This window comes from Notechis scutatus, chromosome 3 (genome assembly GCF_049901735.1).
Source record: "Notechis scutatus isolate UNSWTSFEM ecotype Mainland chromosome 3, rNotScu1.2, whole genome shotgun sequence".
Lineage (NCBI taxonomy): Eukaryota > Metazoa > Chordata > Lepidosauria > Squamata > Elapidae > Notechis > Notechis scutatus.
In genome coordinates this window covers 180,959,128-180,980,870 of record NC_142011.1, presented here as the reverse complement: position 1 = coordinate 180,980,870, position 21,743 = coordinate 180,959,128, and the positions used below count along the sequence as shown (strand labels likewise).

The following is a 21,743-nucleotide window of genomic DNA, read 5'->3' as shown; positions in this document are numbered from 1 at the left end:
ATGCTCTGTGATAAATGAAAGTCTTCTCAAGATCCAGGGTTTGACATTTCTTTGCGGGAGTTTCATATGGGTCAAGGATTTTGCACAGCACAACAGTGTAATGGTTGCCATGGTAGCAGCTTATCAGCCAACTTCTAATTGCTCATGACCCTGAGAAATGCCAACTTGTGCTGGCATAGCTGCTATTTGAATCCAGCAGAACACCTACCAAATGAAGAAGGGTGCTAGGAACATATAATACCTCAAGTTGGGCCAATAAGGAAGTTGGATTTCTACCCATTCTTGCTGGATGCATTCAGTGGCAGCTCTTGAAATATAATTTTGAGCAAGTTTTAAAAAGCAGTTTTAGGAGGAGCTGAAATTCAGGCAGTTAAAAAAACTTTGCTCCATAAACAGGATCCAAATCATGTTTTATCTTGATAGTATATATCAGTACAATTTATTGATATAAATTTACTGATTTACTGATATTTATTGTTATTTATTACAGTGAGCAATCTGAGGACCATTAGCAATATACTTTAATAATAGCATGTAATCTCAAATATATTTTTAAAAAGTCACCACAGACTTTTTACTAACTGCTGGAAACCAGAAGATTTTGGAATTGTTAGTTTCTCTCTCCCCCGCCATCCCTGTTATGATGGTTTTGTGAAAATCTCAGTATATATTTGGCATAAATTTAAAGTTTGTAATATGGAGACTGGGGGGGAGAGAGATGTATAGTATTCCATCAGTGTTTTAATAAAGTGCCATTATTTTTCACATACTGAGTGTGTGAGCCATTCAGCTCAGATAAATATAATTTGACATAACTCAAGCCAATCCTATATTATTTTATGAGATCAGCTTATTGGCATATTGCCAACAATCAATTTCTTCCTTGTTCATTTTAAATTAGCATTTGATATATAGCAGAATTCTTTAATTGTAGAGTTGTTGGCCCCACAACAACTTACTTACTTGTAAAATGTCTCCATTCAAGACCACCTAAATGAAAAAAAGTTTTATTTTTCCATATCCAAGCATCCTTCACTATTCAGAAACATCCACATCATCATGCCAATTGTTTGATCCCTCAGACAATCTTTTAGAATCTTTTTCCTACTAACTTTGCAAGCTAACAACAAAGTAAAAATAATTACTCCAAGCTGGCCCATGTTCTGGAAAAACTAAATTTCCAGTCCCCACAAACTGGATATCAATTGCTTGACTTTCCATTTTCCATCTTCTCTCACTCCATAATCAATTCCTTCATTTTGTGTGCATTTGTCTAGTTACATATGCATACAGAGAGGGAGAGAAAATGTGCTGCATAGCCACTTTGTAAGACTTGTGACAGCAAGTAAATCAGATTAAGGTAAGAATACCCGAACACAGAGAAACAAAGAGACTTCATGCAGAAACCAGAAAGCCATAGAAGTCCAAAGCAAATATTAATTTATAGCAGTTTGAAAAATATGACAGTTCATTGACTAAGCTCTTGAACACTGTCTACAATGTGAAATCATGAAGAATGGAATATATATCCATATATTACTGCTCTTTCTTTTGCAAATAATTAGGAATTTATAGAAACTTGCAATCATTTCTGAAAACTGTATCTAGTAGCGCAGAAATAACTTAATTTGCTTTAGATCGTTCCAAAATAAGTTTGCCCAAATAAGAAAAAGATCATGAAAACTGGAATTCTACTGTCCCATTTTCTTTTCTAATATATAACAAGACATAATCTGCTGATACCTTGGATAGAAGGAAGAGATGAAACACAGTTGATTTCAAAACATATAAAGTGACCTCTTCTTGAAATATGTTTCATTGTTTTAAAAGGATTTATTAAAATATATTTTAAATATCCTTAACTCCTTTTTTGCTTTGTTTAAGCAAAACAAGCTTAACTTTGCTGGGTGGCTAGACTTAATTGCAGTAAACATATTCTTATCATTAATAAAACTTGTTGCACATTTCAGAAAGATGTTTTAATTGATTTTAGACCAAGGATTTATTTATTTAGTGTATGGCATTAGAGCAAGGACAAACATGATCAAACAATGTACTACTAGACATTGCACCACTGATCCAGAGGTTAAAAATGGTAAGAATAATTATTAATGCATGGACTTTTTTATATCAAAGAAAGAACTTGTTAAGAAGTAAACTAGCTATGGCAGATCAGAAAACATAGTTGGAGAAGTTTGAACAGACTGAGAAGTCAGAGTCAGTGGTAATGTTAAAGGAAAAGAAGCTTCTTCTGAAGGCTCACCAAGGAGACCATATTGAATGTCTTATGTTTTATTTTTAATCAAATCCTGCGTTAGCCTTCTGAAAAGAGTACATAAGGGAACTGCTCTTTTCCTTTAATCCAAGCATTGGCGGTATGTATTCTTCACCTGGGGGAACTAGTAGATACAAGGAACTGATCTGGATGGGAAAAAAAGCACAGATACAGATACAAAGGCGAGAACCAGAGGATTAAAATAGCATTTCTCCTTTATTGTAACATTGCCATAGACAGCTACGCAGTACAGATAGTTCTTGACATATAGCCATTTGTTTAGCGACTATCTGAAGTTACAACAGTGCTTAAAAAAATGACTAATGATCGGTCCTCACACTTATGACTGTCCCAGCATGCCCATGGTCAGTCAGGATTCCGGCAGTTACTCCAATTAAATCATGAGCCTTGAGCCACACCCCAAAACTAAAAAAGATTTATTTGAAAGTAACATTTTACGTCCAGCATTTACCTGGGTGTAGCCAACTCTGAGATACATAATTCACTGTCAACCGTTGATCCTGCTTTTCCCCCCACCCCTCTGGGTGTATCATACAATGAAAAACATCCATAGCCAAGAGTCATCAATCATGCTTTTCAATTAGATTTTTGCACAGCAGAAGCTTCAGTCATCTAATCAGTGTTTGAAGAAAATATGAATGGAATGTATTTTTGATTCCACACTGCCACCTGCTTTTGAACTCCCCCCTTCTTTCTGTTGTATACAAAAAAATGCGTATACAAAATGTTTTATGAGTTGACATGGTCATGTGATAAAAATTGGGCCACATGGCAACCAGCATTGTATTTGAAACCATTGCAGCATTCTGGGCTCATGTGATCAGCATTTGTGACCTCTGCATTTGGCTCCCAACAAGTAACATCAATGGGAGAAGCTGAATTCAGTTAATAATTGTGTGATTCACTTAACAGGGATTATAGCAGGGATTTTACTTAACATCCATGGGAAAAAAGCTCATATTTTATTGGTGTGACTCACTTAACAACCTTTTTGCTTAGCAATGGAAAGTCTGGTTGTAATCTGGCCATAATTTGAGGACAATCTGTTTATAAAATCTGTTCATACATTACTTTGAAGGGAACTCAAGTGATTCCAGTGTTTTGAAATGGGAAGTAGAAAGTGGATAAGGATCAGCAGAGATGGATATGACTCTTATGCCAGTACAATTTTCCACTGAATCCTGGATGAGTAGTTAGCACTTCAATTCATAGCTAACTCTCCCAAAGTTAGTAAGCATTGCTGGCTGGGGAATTCTGGCAGTTGAAATGCACACATCTAAAAGCTGCCAAGCAGAGGTGGTATTCAGCAGGTTCTGACCAGTTCTGGAGAACTGGTAGTGGAAATTTTGAGTAGTTCAGAGAACCGGCAAATGCCACCTGTGACTGGCCCCGCCCCCATCTATTCTCTGCCTCCTGAGTTCCAACTGATCAGCTGGGTCTTCTTTTGTTGCCCTGTACAGTGGGGTGGGGAGAAAATGGGATTTTGCAGTATCCTTCCCCTGCCACACCACCAAGCCACGCCCACCAAGTCACACCCACAGAACCAGTAATAAAAAATTTTGAATCACACCACTGCTGCCAAGGTTAAGAAACATTGAACTAAACTATCAAGAAATTTTCAGAGTTAGAAATGTACTGAGATTGGCTTTTCAAGATGCAAATGATCCTTGAAGACGTTTCACTTCTTCATCCAAGAAGCGTCTTCAGCTCTGACTGGAGGGTGGGGAATGGAAGGATATATACTCCTTGAAGGACTGAGAATCTTCATAGACAAATATACTAAGAGTAATTAAAATGTTCAAAAAATTAAAATGTTATTATTTAACATTTTAAATTAAATTGTTAAAATCTATTGAGAGCAATTAAAATGCAGTAATTTAACTTTTTTTTTAACCTATTTCTAAGTCCAATCAGTAGCTTTCAACCTAAGGAGGTTGCAGTGTTACAGTACTGTACATTACAGTACAAAATGGTGGGATTATTTTTTTTTTTTACTACCAGTTGTGTGGGTGTGGCTTGGTGGGCATGGCAGCGGAAGGATACTGTAAAATCTCCATTCCCACCCCACTCCTGGGGGAAGGTTAATGCAAAATCCTATTTCCTCCCCACCCCACTAACCTGCTTTCCAGCACTGTTCTCCTGTGCAGGGCAACAAAATAAGACCCAGCTGTTCAGCTGGGACTCAGGAGGCAGAGAATAGATGGCAGCGAGGCCAGTCAGAGGTGGTATTTGCCAGTTCTCCAAACTACTCAAAATTTCTCCTAACAGTTCTCCAGAACTGGTCAGAACCTGCTGAATACCAACTCTGACAGTACAGTATCTTGAACTTGGAAGAAAGAGAAGGCAAAAAAAATAATCCTATTTCATCACAGTTAAGCCAAAAAATTATTGCATGCATCTTAACTATCAATTTCTATTCATTATAGAATAGAATTCGTGATTATTATTTTTGTGGTGAATTATAGCTTTCAATGTTGTTCTCAGCTTGAATCAAATCAAATAGGTAGCCACAATTGTCCCTAATGCAAGTGTAGCATCCAGTAATGCATACTGAAGTTCTTTCAAAACAGATGATCAATGTTTCATTTATTTTATTCTATTTTTAAATAAGGAATGCTATTTTATCTTCTGCTCAAAAAATACTAAAAGATCTTACCTGGGTAAGAAAATTAAGTGTGTATTTGTATTTCCAGCTCATGCTAAATGTACCTTTTATCTTGGTAACAGGAAGAGAAGCAAAAAGGGTCATTTTATCCCACGGCTAAAATACTGGACTATTAACTTTCTTTTCTGTCACCATGACAACATCAGTGGATGAAAAAGTGGTTTGATTCCATTTTTCCTCCTAATCCTTATTGCTTTCTCCCCTCCCCCCTTCACAGCTTTCAACTAAATAATCTAATATTTGAATTTCCTAACTGTAATGGACTGCCTGTTGGGTTCTGGTGCTAAAATATTTATTTGGGAGTTAGTTCCACTGAAAGAGTTACTACAATCCAACACTTAGTTAAGCACACTTAAACTCATTAATGTCAACAGCCAACTCTGTGCCAGATGGTTGGATTGTAGCCAATTTGTTGAAAATTAAAGTAATGTGTTGTCACAAATGACATTTATGATCATATTAAAATAGGAAGGAACATGTTTTCTGCCAAGAGGAAGCTAAGGCTAAGAGTCAAATCACTTTGGTTGTATGCAATGCTCACATGCATTGTTTATTTTAGGAATGGTGTAGTTCACATCAAGAGGAGGAATAATGCTGTATAATTTTGCAGGAACAGTGTTTTAAGGTGACTTTATTCATTACAGGTAGTTCTTGACTTACAACCATTCATTTAGTGATCATTGAAAGTTACAATGGCACTGAAAAAATTGACTTATGTCTGTTTTTCACATTGCAGCATCCCTGTGGTCATGTGATCAACATTTGCTTGCTTGGCAAATTACTCATATTTATGACGGTTGCAGTTCTGGGATCATGTGATTACCTTATAAGCCAATAGGGAAACAAGATTCATTTAACAACCATGTTACTAACTTAACAACTGCAGTCATTCACTTAACAACCTGACAAGAAAGTTCATAAAATGGGGCAAAATTTGCTTAACAACTTTTTCACTTAGTAGCATAACTTTGGGGTTCAATTGTGGTTGTAAATCAAGGACTGTATAAACCCTACCCAACTTCATTCCAAAAACTTACTGGCACTAATTATATATTCGACTTGCTGGGGAAGGGGTGTATGTGGATCTTTAAAATGCTAAAGTTCCAAAACTTGTTATTTTTACTTCAGAAAGGATTAGCATTAGCATAGAAAGCAAGTTATAAAACTATTAGTATTGGCAGATATGTTTTGTTTTTATTTGGATTTACATAAGCAGTACCATCCATGTCTGTCTGTCTGTGTGTCTGTCTGTCTGTCTGTCTATCTATCTATCTATCTATCTATCTATCTATCTGTATCTATCTGTCTATCAACCGTCATCTATCTATCACTATTCTATACTGCTTACAAGGAATGTACTTGAGGAGCAAGAAACAGGATTAAGCAGTACATCTATCTGGAGCAGTGCAGCCCCATCAGACCAAACATAGTATTGAAAATTTCTCAGTATGGCCCTGATGATGAACTGTAGAGTTCTCTTTATTGAAAAGATGACCCTAAACATAGCTGTCAGAACAGAGCTCTGCAGACACAATAAGAGCATAGAAATATTGGTATTTCACCACTCAATACCACAACACAATAGGTCTTAATAGTGGCTGTAACTCATGATCCCTTAGCTTCCTCCATGGCACTCTAGATGTCTCTTGACCAGAGGTGAACCGGTAGCAAAAATTTTGAGTAGTTCAGAGAACCAGCAAATACTACCTCTGAATGGAGATTTTACAGTATTCTTCTCCTGCCACACCCACCAAGCCACGACCACAGAACCGGTAGTAAAAAAAATTTGAATCCCACCACTACTCTTGACCCATTTCAACTCCCTCAACTCCTCTGTAAATATGGGGTGTGATGAGCATGATGAAATGAGAGAGGTCACATGAGCAAGACCCTGTCCAAGGTCTTCACTATCTCCCTACTGCAGGTAGAAGCCAGGGCCTCAGCAGAATCATGCAGCAGAAACTCAGGAATACCCCCCCCCAATTCCCATTGGACTCTCACCAGGTCCATAAGTCACAGAGGAGCAGACCAATTAAGTAGGTTCTGCCTCCCTGCAGAAGGGAAAAGCATAAGGAAAATATCAAGAGCATGATCTGACCATGACAGAGGGGATAGGGTAAGTTCACATTACTACTGCTCTGACAATGTGTGACCACTATTCCCAATTGGGCCCTGAATAATCATGCCATGATAGCCATGAACTTCCAAGCTGGTTCCTAAAGTAAGTTGCTTCTGAAATAAGTTCACTTTATTTAATATATTTGCATTCAATTAAGTAAGATTTACTTCTCTAAGTAAGTGGATAAAAGACTTCAGCCCATATTATGCAACAATCTCTTAGAGTGCTTAAGAATTTGTTAATTATAAGGAAGACTTTCTGAAATTTGCAAATGCATTTAATTTGACCTTAATTAAAGTCAAACTTTCTCTGGTTTTCCACTTTGAATAATACTGTAAAAGTTCTCATTATGGTAGAAAATGAATTCCAATTCAACAGTTTGGCTGATTAGTTGCAAAGTGTATTGTGGCATACTTATATATATTCATATACACTACTGCTATATTTAGTGGGTTCCGCTAGAACAGATTTAGTCTATATTTAAAATTTCTTGAGCATGAAAAAAGGAAAAAATAGCAATACCAATAATATTTTCAAAGCAACTAGACCAAGGACAGGGGAAAATATATGATTTAAGGGGAAAGTAAATTGTCTTATGCTGGCCTCAGGATATACAATAAGATCAAGGAACTATAGTCTTGTTTCTAGTATAAGATACAATATTATATTCCCAGAGTGATCTAAGATCATATACATTATACTCTATCATGAAACATATGAAAAAATATAGGTGAGAAAACTGATCTGTACCCAAGATGTAGAAAGAATGCTGTAAGTCTAGTTTCTTCTAGTCTAGTAGAAGAAATACGAGAAGATCATTCAGGTGAGAAGATAAAATAAAAGATTGCAAAATTGAGAGCCAGTAGGTTGTGGTGGTTAAGGTGCTAGCCTAGAAATCAGGAAACTATAAGTTCTAGTCACACCTTAGGCATGAAAGGCGACTGGGCGACTTTGGGCCTGTCACTCTTTCTTAGACAACTCACCCTACAGGGTTGTCATTGTGGAGAAAGTAAGAGGAAGAAGTATTAGATATGCTTGACACTTTGAGTTCCTTATACAGTAATATACTTTATTACTTATACAGTATAAGTCAATATATCAAATAAATAAATAATAATATATATCCACATATGTAATCAGGGGTGGGATTCAAATTTTTTTAACAACCGGTTCTGTGGGCATGGTTTAGGTGGTGGGTGTGGCTTGGTGATCATGTGACTGGGTGGACATGGCTTGGTGGTCATGTTACTGGCTGGGTGTGACCAACTTAATATCACTCACATCAAGGCACGCATCTCCTCCCCTGGCTTCTCATGACTGTGAGGATGCTGCAACAGTCGTAAGTGTAAAAAATGGTCATAAGTCACTTTTTTCCAGTGCCATTGTAACTTTGAATGGTCACTCCACACAAGCAAAGTACCAGCAAAGGAGAGGAAATAAACTCCAGAGATGTTCCTTAGACAGGAAGTCTAGTCCTGCCAAGAATGTAATAAGGGTTAACAGAGAGGCAGTTTCTGTAAGCAACATCAGAATATTTCCTTCCTGCCTTACTTACAAGATTAGGTACAGTAATTTCTTCTAACAACCAGTTCTCCGAACTACTTAGAATGTTAACAACCGGTTCTAGCGAATAGGTGCAAACTGGTAGAATCCCACTCCTGTATGTAATGTTCCATACCCCCAAGAGCCTTAATTAGAGATTAATATAATACTGATTCATATTTCTGAAATCAATCTGCAGAGCAGAATTTATGTATAACACTTTTTAAATTTTGTGATATAGTTTTCTACCTGAGCTCATATATTATTAAGGCAAAGTACATACAGAAGTTTGTAAATTAGTAAGAGATTAAATTAGCAAAATATTTCATATTTCAGAGACCAAATTTATACTGCACAGTAAAAGAAATGAAACCAGAGAGAGAAATGAACAAGAAAAATTTGAAATCACTGAAGATTTGAAAAAACAAGAAACTGAAACTTGACAATCCATTGAATTCTAGATGTGATCAAGCTTAACATCTAGGAAATCACTGAACTCACTGTTTCTGAAATTTGTTAGTTTCTTATGAATTTGACTATACATCCATCCTCTTATTTCCCTACAAATCATTGAATTTTCAAAAACAACAAAAATTTAAAGTGAAATGCAGATTTTAAATTCCTATTGTTATATTGTTTTTCATAAAATATGCATTTATATGTAGTTGTTTGCATATGTCTATTTTTTACGATGTAATGTAATACAACCAGTTATATTCATCCAAGGACCAGTCATTCCTTTTTTCAGTATTCTCTACATCCCAAAATCAAGAACTTATTTTTAGGATGTGGAAAGAACGCAAAAGAGAAGAGCTTCTTCTTCTATGAATGAGTGTCTATCTTTATAATATTCCATAAAGAATACATACATTCAGTTAGTTATAGCTCAAGTATAGTTCCAATATTTATATGTTCGAAGTATCCATAGCTAATCAAATATGTGCATCTTGGGAGAAAAATGTAAACAGATTTTATTACGTTTTTAGAGCTGAGAAATTTGAAGAAGTGCAAAAATGTTTATTTTGAATCAGCACTTTAGTCAAGGATATAGAAACCCAATTTGCACAACAGTATACAGACTGAAATTTATTTATTTATTTATTCAATTTTATGGCCACCAATTTCAACAATTGATTCTGGGTAGTAAACAAAATGATAAGAAATACAATTGCAATAACACAAACTAAAAAAAAAACACCACAGGAGCTGAGAAAATATATTACATAATTACCAATATAACTATGAAATGGGTCCTTGAATACATTTGGATCCCTAGACCCTAGATCATGGGTGTCAAACTCACCATGTCACATTGCTGTCATATGATGCTTCATGACATTTTTTTTCCCCTTCATGCAGCTGGGGTGGATGTGGCCTGCGTGTGATGCATCCGGCCCATGGGCTGCCAGTTTGACACCCCTGCTCTAGATAGAATCTAGATAGTCCTTAGGGATTTACAAATGGCAAGCATGGTCAGGTCTGTCCTGATCTCCAGAGGGAGAATGCTCCATAGTGGGGCACAATGGTAGAGAAGACACATCTTGTAGGTCCTACCAACTGGCATTCCTTAGCCGACACAATGTGAAGCATGCCCATCCTGCATGACCAGATCAGATGGGTAGAAACAATTGATGAGAGATGATCCCTAAGTAATTCATTCAAAGCCAGGAAGAACTTTTAAAATGTCAACCAGCATTCTGAATTGCATCCAGAAGCACCTTGGCAACCAAATGCAACTCACATAATACTGGTGTTACATGTGCCAAATAGCCAATATTTAAAATCATCAAATATCTTCAGAAGGCTATTTAAATGTAGAATCTGAAGAGGAAAATGAAATTTACCCTTGGTTGATTCTCATGTTGATTGCTTAGAAAGACTAGAAAATACTATTCAGTATGAACCCAAAAGTTCTTTCTTGAGATCTTGAGAACAGTTACTGCAGGGGAAAAATAATTGTTATATCCTCCAGATGTTTTGGGTAACTATTTTCCCAACTGGGCCATTGACCATCTGGCTAGCCTCATGGCAGTTATAGTTCAAGACATCTGGAGAGGATCACAATACCTGCTCCTGAAATAATGTATATTATTTCTGTTACTTCAAAATGAAGAACACCTATAAAATTATTGTTTTAGAAGAGAATTTTATTTTATTTTTGTTTTAATTCAAAAGTTGATACTTTTCTACATTTCCACAGAATCTTTGAGTACATGAAAACTGCAATCATATAATAAAATGTTCCATTTTGTATCATCTAAACTAACAGATACTTGATGAACTCAGTTCACTAATAAATGGAGTCATTGTGTTTATTTTCCTCAACAATTTTAAATGTGTATATAATTTTAAGAATATACTGCTCTTACAGTCTGGGATATGTCAAGATTCACATAAAGCCAAATAAAATATCCTCCACCCTGCTTCATAATCTGACAAGTCCAAAACACATCCTACACACAGCAGCTGAATGCCTTGAATTCATCACAGTTCTTCAGTATGTTGAAAAATGGGTTCATCAATTTCAATTTCAGAGTATTCTTGATAAGACTTTTTAAGACATTCCAGATACCAGAATGCAGAATATAACACATAGGCTACAACTAAAAACTTGTTTGGAAGTTTTATAAATACTATGATAAATAAAAATAAATAAATAAAAATAATTGTTTGCTTAATTACAAAAGCATTACATTTTTACTGTACCATATTGAATTATACAGCATTTTAAGTAGAATATATTTGATGGTATGGAAGTTGTGGGGGCTTAAATAAAATGCAGCTTAATACATTTTAGTTTCTTCAGCAAAATTATGTTGACTTTATTTCATATTGATTTAGGGTTTAAATTTCATTTTTTCAAGAAGAAAAGCTTTTTATTTAAGAACAGAGCCTCTGCTTTAACGATTTAAAGTCTATCTAGAATAATTTTCTATTTCCACAATGGCTGTTTCAGATACCCAGAGAAATCATGTTTGTTGCTTCAATTGCTTCAAGTATTCAGCTGATATCCAGAGGCCCTGTATTTTTGTTCTTGATAGCAGAATAAAGTTATCATGACAAGCTGTTTTGATTGTTTCTTGATTCATTCATTCATTTCACTTCCCCTTTAAAATCCTTCACATCAGGGTAAGGAACATAATGCCTGATAAAATATGCCATTTTCCCCAGTTGGGTGTTTTTTATAGTATGTGCTGGACAGGGAGTAATATCTCTTACTTAGTAAGTAAGTTCACTATTCACATTCACTATTCAGGTTAATTTGATGCTCATTGTGTTATATTATATAATATATAACATCTACATAAATGACCTCTGTGATCATATTAAGAGCAACTGCTTTCTCTTCGCTGATGATGTTAAGCTATTCAACACCACAGACAATGCTGCTACCCTTCAAAAAGACTTTGACTATGTATCAGAATGGTCCAACAAATGGCAACTTCAAATCTTAACAAATAAATGCTCTGTCTTACATATTGGCAAAAAAATCAGAAAATAAAATACAAGCTGAACAGTCAAGACCTTGTTGATCCAAACTCTATCAAGGACCTTGGAGTACTCATCTCTAATGATCTAAGTGCTAGAGCCCACTGTAACTACATAGCCAAAAAGGCATTAAGAGTTGTTAACCTAATCCTACGTAGCTTTTTCTCTGGTAATATCACACGACTAACTAGAGCATACAAAACATTTGCTAGACCAATACTTGAATACAGCTCATCAGTCTGGAACCCACATTATGTATCTGATATTAACACAGTTGAGAAAGTCCAGAAATATTTCACAAGAAGAGTTCTCCACTCCTCTACTTGTTGCAGAATACCTTGAAATTCTAGACCTAGAAAACCTAGAACTACGCCGCCTTTGATCCGATCTAAGTATAGTATATAAAATCATACACTGCAATGTCCTACCTGCATTTCAGCTTCAACCATAACAATACAAGAGCACACAATAGATACAAATTCAAGGTTAACCTCACCAAACTTGATTGCAGGAAATACGACTTCAGCAACAGAATGGTCAATGTCTGGAATATTCTACCTGACTCTGTGGTTTCTTCCCTAAACCCCAAAAACTTTCACTTTAGACTGTCTACTATTGACCTCACCCCTTTCCTAAGAGGTGCACCAACGTGCCTACCGTCCCTGTCCTATTGTTTCTTTTTATTTTTCTTATATGTATCCATTTCATGTATTCATAACTATGTATATACTTAGACCTATTATCTTGTAAGCAATTGACAAATCAAATAAATAAATAAAAATAAATATATATTACCACACTGTCACTTAATATTGTCAATTAGAAAACACTAAATTTACCCATTTTCCCATCCGAGCATAAATCAGCACCATAACCCCCACTTTCTTGGCCTTTTCTTAACCATATATCCCCATTGTTATATTTTCTTGAACTGATTTGTTCTTTTTTTTTTTTTTTTTTTACTTTTTCACTTGTCCTTCCGTCCTTGGCTAGTTTGCTATGTTATTCCACTGGCACTTTGAGGAAAAATTCCAGGTTCCCTCCACCATGCCTTCTTCTTTCTTTTTAATTACTTCCAGTTTGCCATGCAATTTTACTTCTCATCCTTTTTCTTCTTTTTCAATCTAAGTTAATATCCTCAGGTTCTAGCTGGATTCACTTCCACATATTTTCATCCTAAAGTTTCTATGTACTCCTTTAAACCTTGGAATTAGGACTACTACATTTGGGATTCAAAACTCCAGATGACCATGATATAGCAGCATAATGGTAAGCAAACTCAGAAATGTTGCTGCCTTCTTATCATATTCTGCTCAACTCAGCTCAAATCTGGAAGCCCCACTGAAATCCATCAAAATTTCTCTTTCCTACAGGTGCTGTTTTGGCTACATAACTTAGTTTACCAAAGGATTGGCATTTAGAGAATCATTTCATTATTACTATATCAATTACATGAGTGCCCAAAAGCATCTTTGGAAAACTGAAATTGGTAACCTTATAATATATTTTAAGTTTAATTCAAACCCTGTATTTTAGTGCTTGGTCCTTCCTGTATATTTGATTTTTCTTTCATGGTTGAAATTGCATTTAAATTGTATTTTATGACTGTACCCATTGTAGAGTTGGGTGCTCTTAAACATGTTTAAATAAAATAAAATAAAAAATAAGCTTGGACATTGTAACATTTATGTACATATTTTCTGGAGTGTGGCATTGTTTAGCTTTCTTATTAAATTTCAAATGTATCTTACTTACAAAAGTGATATTTTCAAATGATGGTTGTATTATTTGTAGAAGGAGCAACTGTATCACTGGATCTAAAGCTGCAATGCAAAGAAAGGGAAAAAATATCCAATTTTATTTTGTAATAAAGCTGGAGGGAGAAATAGAACCGTGTATTGTCAAAATAATATGACCACTGAAGTAAAATAAATGTTAGCAGTAGGGATATCATTAGAGTTGTTCTGGATGGAATTTCACTTTTTTTTGTTCTGTTTATATTTTCCTTATGCACCCAAACAGGAAATTTCTCAATTTTATATTGAAAACACTTATTTGATCTTAGGTTCTATATTGAAATATATTCTATATTAGGTTCTATATTGAAAAAAGAATTAAACAGTTAAGTTAATCAAAGGTTTCCAATAGAAGAGACTATATGTAGATCAGGGTTGAACTGTGGAGTCCTTGGTGGTATCTAAAGCTTGGTTGTTTTTTTTTGTAGATATTTCATTACCAGACTAGGTAAAATCATTGGTGCCAGTGAGTTTGAGGTTTGTTCTCTATTTATATACAGTTCTTTGTTTAATTCTTATAATTTCATTCCAGCCTCGCCTACTTTAAAAAGCTTCTTGAAAGGGTAAAATAAAATACAACTATATATGGGCTTTTGAAGGAAGTCCAATGTTAATAAAATCAAAAGATCCCATTGCTAGGGGGAACCATCTCTTAAGTTTCTTTTTAAATCCTAAATGTGGTGACCACATTTTACTTGCAAAAGTCTACATCACTGTAGCCCAGATCTGCCAGCCCTAATTACCAGGTTAATATATGCAAAGAATCGGCATTATTAGCAGCAATAGCACTTAGACTTATATACCACTTGACAGTGTTTTACAGCCCTCTCTAAGCGGTTTACAGAGTCAGCATATTGCCCTCAACAATTTGGGTCCTCATTTTACCCACCTCAGAAGGACGGAAGGCTGAGTCAATCTTCAGCCTGATGAGATTTGAACTGTCAAATTGCAGGCAGGCAGCAGGCAGCAGAAGTAGCCTGCAGTACTGCACTCTAACCACTGTGCCACCATTTTTTTCACTCTGTTTGTTTATATGTGTATATGTGCTCAGAATTAAGCCAATGTTGATTCTTGGTGACTGCCTGGGCAAGTCTCTGCAGGTTTTGTTTTTTTGCAAGGTTTTTGGTAATGGTTTGCCATTGCCTGCTTCTTAGGGCTGAGAGAAAGTCTGGCCCAAGATAGATCTAGCAGAATCATGTTCCAGTATGATGCCTTAATCACTATTACAAACTTGTATATTCTATCTCTAAACCTATTTAGACTAAAACTATACTGTGATTCTGTGCTGCTCTATCAGTTCTGGAAGATTATTCTGTTTCATACTCCTCTAGACATTGAAATTTCTTCCAATTTCTAATTTGACTTTCCTTTTATGCTTTGTTCTTATCTATATTATTTATTAGTACTGTTTTGAATCACTCTTATCTACTTAGGTTTCTAAAACAAAAATGCTGAAGATCAGCCAAAGTTATTTCATATATTGATGAATTGTGAACACAACATTTTTTTTATCATGACAACCCACATAGCTCCATACCTCAGTGACAGCCCATAAATCCCCTATAGGCACCTCCAAGAACTGAGGGACCCATAAAAATGTACATACAAAATAGTTAAATATGCAACATTTTAGATATATTGAAAGAGTATTCTTGTTTTATTATCATCATGTATTGTTATTCTCTACTTTCTTTCAGACTAATGACCTGAAATGTAAACTTACACAGCTTATACTGCATCAGTCTGACGCAAATATTTGAATAGTGCTGCATTTGAAAGACAAATTGTTTTTTTTTCTTTTCAATGAATGCTACTTATATCATTTTTCTTTTTTCCTGATTTCATCATAGAAATGATGCAGTCAAAATATAAACTAAATGATAAAAAAAATGCATTGGAATTTCACAAGGGCAGAACAAGAAGCAATGGATGAAAACAAGAGAAGAGAAGCAACCTAGAATTAAGGAGAAACTTCCTAATGCTGAGGAAAATTAACCTGTGTAACAGCTTGCCGTCAAAGGTTGTGAGTGCTTCATCACCAGAAGTATTTAAGACTGGACAATCACTTCACTGAAATTGTTATAGGGTCTCCTGCTTGAGCAGGGGGTTGAACTAAAAGGCCTCCTTCCAGCTCTATTCTAATTGAACAAGTCTACCCTTTTTATATATATATGTTGCCCTGTTGAGTATATGTACATCAGTACTGGCCCAAGACATTTTACTGTCTGAGATGAATCCCCTTTCCATTCCACATACAAATAGCTGTGGTTGGGCATTTGTTCAACACTGACCAAGAAACAATCTTATATTTCATTTGGAGCCATCAAGTGAGTTACAGGACAGTGTTGACTGCATGATACACAGCTTTATTCTTCAGCATAATATTGTTACTTACAACCTACCATCTAATTCCTAGAATTTGCAACAAATGAAGTGATGCAAAAATGTAATGCTTCAAGACTGGGGTCTACCGGAGAGGTTTTCCCCATAAATTCTGAATAAAATCTAATAGGTTCTGGAATTTTCTGCTGTCTCACATAGAACTCTTGGGCAAAAAGCAAAAAGATATTTGGCTGCTTCCCTTCCTTGTAGTTGCTGTACAATTATTCTAATCATTACTATGATTAACTTGCTAAGCTAGATGCCTGAATCCTGTTTTTCTTCTTGCATGTATGATGTGTTTTTCCTTGCAAATGAACAGCACAGCCAGATTCTGACAAAACAGGTTGCTGTCATTATGTTGTGTCTCTTGCATTTGTGAAATGATGTCCGTTGCTAGTAAATCCACCCTGCTCTTAGAAAAGCGACCAATTTTGATGAAGAGAATTCAAAAGAGCATGAAAAAGAGAAGGAAAGAATACAGTTTCCTTGCAGCATAGGTCTCGAAGATCAATATTCTGCCATGTCTCTTTTTTCTCAATCCCAAGCAAAACTCCTTCTCTCAAAGTCCTGCTTTCAGGAAGTATTTAATAAACTAAATAGGTCTTTACTGACCATTGACAACCATGCTAGATGGCAAAACCTAGAAATATTTCTTTGCTAGAAATTGACTTTCAAAATCAGTGCCTACAAGCTGGAAAAAAAAAAGAAAAAGAGCTAAGAGTTTTGATAGTTTGCCTTAGCCATTTATTATTTTCATCTTATTAAGTGTTTGTATCTATGCAATATGGAAACAGAACATCTAAATAAACTGTTATGCCTGTTTATGAAAATCTTTGATATTTCATTGTTCACCTTTTTCTTCAAAATTTGGCTTCCTTCATCAACCCCAGTTTGCTGCACTAGCAACTACAAATCAGTGTATTGATGCTATGGCAACCACACTGAAAGCAAAATTACCTCTTAAATGAGCAATTGCTTAAAACCTTGTTTTCTCCAGATTCATCTCCTATAAATGTGCTGAATTTTTTGCTATATTTTTTAACTGGTTATAAAAACCAGCTGTTTGTGGTTAGGTTAGGTTAGGTTAGGTTAGGTTAGGTTAGGTTAGGTTAGGTTAGGTTAGGTTAAGTTAAGTTAGGTCAGGTCTAATGAGCAGTGTTTCTATAAACACTTTTGAATTTCATGGTAACTGAAATATATAACTTTAATAAAACAAACTGAAGGTGCAATCTTTCATATAATGCAGTTTTCCAGGTATTTTTTGTTACAAAAGGAATTAAAAATACTAGGATTTGGAATAAAAGTTTATAATATTGTGATTCACATAATAATGCTATAAATCACTCTATCACAACATACACTGAACATATAGGTGGGATATCTTATGAAGAAAATATGAAGAAAAAAACTCTGCTAACTGTAATATGTACAGTTAAATGGAAAATATATGCAGTATATATTCTAAGAATTATCAGACAGCTTTGTGTTAGACAGCTTGATATTTTTTTCTGCAGTAAGAACATTTTATTTCCTGGGGAGTAGCTATTTAGGAGTTTTGTCTTTTTCTACAATAAAAAAAGGTGAAAAAGCCATCTGAGTACATATATTATTTCACAGTTGTTCTTTAAAAAAATCTATCTTCTAGGTTCATCTGTCATAAAAGTTATGTCGTTTCCCATTTATATTGTCAACTTTTAAAATAAGTTTTCCTGATTTCCCCTCTTCATTTAATTTTATTTCCTGTAGCAGTTACTCAACTTCTAGGTTGCTAAAATAGTTTTAAAGGTTTCATTTTGTAAGGAGTCAATGTACAGAGAACAACTGTAGGTCAGCAGCAAAATATGTACTTGATAACTTGAAAAAATAACATCACTGTAACATTTCTACTTGATGTTCTTTCAATGAGGCTTGGTTCAATCACTGTCACTCAGCCACTAGTCAAATTTATTTATTTATTTTATTTTATTTTATTTATTTGATTTGCCAATTGTTTACAAGATAATAAGTATAAGTGTATACATTCTTATGTATGGTGATTTAAGGCAGGGGTCCCCAAACTTGGCAAGTTTAAGACTTGTGCACTTCAACTCCCAGAATTCCTGAGTGAACATGACTGGAGGAGGAATTCTGGGAGTTGAAGTCCACAAGCCTTAAAGTTGCCACGTTTGGGGACCTCTGATTTAAGGAAGAGAATTCCATGAAATCCCTTGTTGAGTTTAAACTGATTTGAATCTTACCATCTGCATTTTAGTCACCCCTATTTTTTTTTCTTATTAGCCAAGCAATCTGCCATGTTTTAAAAATACATCTGTGTGAAATCAAGGATAAAGAAAAATAGAATAAGAGGAACACTTCTTGGAAAGATAATCCTTGAGATACTGGTGGGCCAATTTACTCCTTTTTTTACGGACACTTTCAAATGGACATTCCTGAAAAATATAGTACATTGTTATGGCAGAAATGGGGAAATAGACCATTTCCAGGAGAAATTGCACTGAGAAACACATTACTAAGGAACCCTAAAGCTATTTCCTGGCATCATCTAATCGTGTATGTGTTTCTCAAGTGATCCTCCATATGAGTCCAGTGTAGTTTGGATGTTTCCACAAAAGTCTTTTACATTATTATTTTTCCACCATTTGTTGGAAAAGAAATTGAAATGAAACTTCCATGCAGGAAAAAGAAGGATTGCATCATCTTAATGAAATGATGCAGAGAAAATTCCAATTTAAGAGGAGTATGCTCCTTCCTTCCTTTCCAGGAATAATTGACAATATTTACTTTGAATTCTACATATTTTAAGAAATAAAATAAAAGTTGGACTAATTTTATTGATTTCTCCTTTGTGAATTATCCCATTATAGATTTATAAGTAAAGCAACCACATTAGACTTCAAACAATGATAGATGCAGATCTATCCTTAATAACAGTGAAATAGTTTTAAAATGTTAGCAATCAATGTGTAGTTGGATTTCTTCACAAGTCTTTCTAACATTTTTCTGGAAATTTGAAGGATTTTGTAGTGAACGTTTCAGTATTCTTGAAACAAGAAAGGGAGACAAAGTTAACAATTGCTATTTACGTTCAAAGAAGAGTTGGCTTGGCTTGGTTTTGTGTTGCTATGAACTTGGGCCTTCATATATTCCTCTCCATGGTTGAGAAACTCATTTTAGCTGCCCTCATAGGAGAGTTCAGAGATTTATCAACACAGCTATACCTAAACGGGAGCTAGTGACTTATGATTTGAATGGGGGTGCATGTGGGAGTCCTGACATTTACAACAATAGTTTAAGAAAATAACTGCAGAAAACTGCTTCCAATTCAATCAGTAAATGGAACTAAGAGGAGAATGTAATCATCTGCATTCAATTTTAGCCAAGACCCCAAAGATTAACAAGCCATACAAATGATATAAAATTTTATTATTGTAAGGCTCAAAGCACCTCGGATTACAGCCATTATAAAACAACTACTTTAAAGTATGAAACCAACTAACATTACTTCATTTCTAGATTTAATGGCTTTATGAGTTGTATTTTTGAATGCAGAAGATGTATGGATTTGGAATGCATGGCCAAAACATGCTTTTTAATCTTTTAGTAATGCCCTAGAGAATTGATGTTCAAAAATCACTGTTCACAATTAAAAAGACACATTCCACCATTGCTCTACTACTAAGCAATGCATATACCATTGCTTAGTAGTAGAGTGTGCATTGTGCATACAGTTAATTGTGGTTTAATTTTCAAATATTTCCAATTAGAAGAATCTAAGCAGTATTACGGTTAAAGTTGCCAAGTTTGAGAAACAAATATTTAAATTAATGGTCAAAACTTCTTCTGTTTCTTTTTTAAGAAGTGGGTGCATTCAAAGTATTTGGCAATATTTGAAATAATCAAACAAAATCTTATTCTTTTGTTTGAAAGCATTAATATTATGTTAAAACATAAACCCAAGTTTTTTTTTCAATGATCTCATTATTGTTTATGATTCCTAACTTCAATGGACAAAAAAATTTGAGGAAAAATTATATTAACATGCAATGGGAAGATAATTCTTTATTCTTTCCCAAACTCCTCCAAAAATAGTAGATTGGTGCTTGGTTTGGAGAATGACTGCCAGATGAAGTATCAAGAAATTATCTACCAAGTGTTATTTCATCAGAATGCTGTAAGCAGCTCTCTACTTACTATAAGCATTTTCCACCCTTACCCAATGATATCAGACATTCAATTATGCTGCACTTGGTCCATTATAATGGAGAAAAGTCAAATAATACTGTGCTCATATCAGTAAAAGTTGGTAGAAAAATAGTTCCTGCAACATGGAAAAGAATGTAAAATTGTACTTTTACAATGGTATTATCATTTGTGATAAACAATGATACTATTGGCAGCATGTTGGATGGAATACTACTTCACTTGGATATAACTCTAGGGATGACCCTAAGGGTCAATTAATCCTAATTCAATCTTGGATCTTCTATATGAACAGTATGTACCCTACCCACCGTTCTATTTCTGTCTATTGAAGAAAGATCAAGTTCAGATATAAAATAAAATATACAATAATGTACATTATTATAATGTAACAAGATTAAATGACTTCAAGAGAAAAAGAAATGTGTTCTACAAACATAGTGGTAGATGCAAACAAAAAATATATATACTGGGAATATGTATTATTAGGCTTGAGTAAATGATTCGAACGAGATGCCTAACAGACACAGAAACACACAGAAAAAGCTTCACTTCAAATCATCTTTTTTCCAGATATGTGGAACTGTCTTGGAAGCTGCTCCTATATGTTTCTGCATGTGTGAGCAAACATATCCACTTCATTAAAATACCTGTGCATACTAGAAAGATGGTCAGGATAAGTTTTCAAAACAGCTATGCACAGCTGAAAAAAGATACCGATGAATCAAAAAAGAAGTGTTTCCTATCCATGCCCACATATTGCAAAAACAATATCTGAATTTCTTGCAAAACCCATGTTATGATTTTCTTTGACTAGAAAATTATCTGGCATAGTAGGTGGTGGGAACGGAGTGATGCTTGCCTCTCATATGGTGTTTTCTATGACTTACAATTAGTCTTAACAAGTATTTCAGCATCAGACGATGGGACCATTCTTGAAGTAATATTTAAATCCACAAGTAATATTTAAATCTCCTCTATATTGTAATAATTGTATTTTCTGACTTTCAATATTTAGAACAGACAGTTTTACACATGAAATATTCACCTAAATGGGAGGGCAAGGAAGAGGAGGGAAGATATTTACCAAGCACATCTGTAGCATTAATAACTCCCAGTTCAATAGGAGTTGCTGCTTTCAATGTATATGTAGATGGTGTCTGAAGAAGAACACTCATTTCTCCAAAGGATTGGTGTCGATGTAACTGGCCAATGAAAACTTGTCTCATTTGCTTAACCTGTTTAAAAATATAA

General features: G+C 34.8%; 1 protein-coding gene across 1 annotated transcript in view; it reads right to left on the bottom strand.

The window, feature by feature from the left end:
- Positions 1-21,743, bottom strand: part of CNBD1 (cyclic nucleotide binding domain containing 1) — a 120,184-nt gene that overhangs the window by 7,416 nt on the left and 91,025 nt on the right. Inside the window, exons 7-8 of the mRNA XM_026688783.2 lie at positions 21,577-21,727; positions 13,867-13,934 (exon numbers count right to left, since the gene is read on the bottom strand). Coding sequence (XP_026544568.2) covers positions 13,867-13,934; positions 21,577-21,727 — 219 coding nt within the window. The remainder of the gene's footprint in view (positions 1-13,866; positions 13,935-21,576; positions 21,728-21,743) is intronic.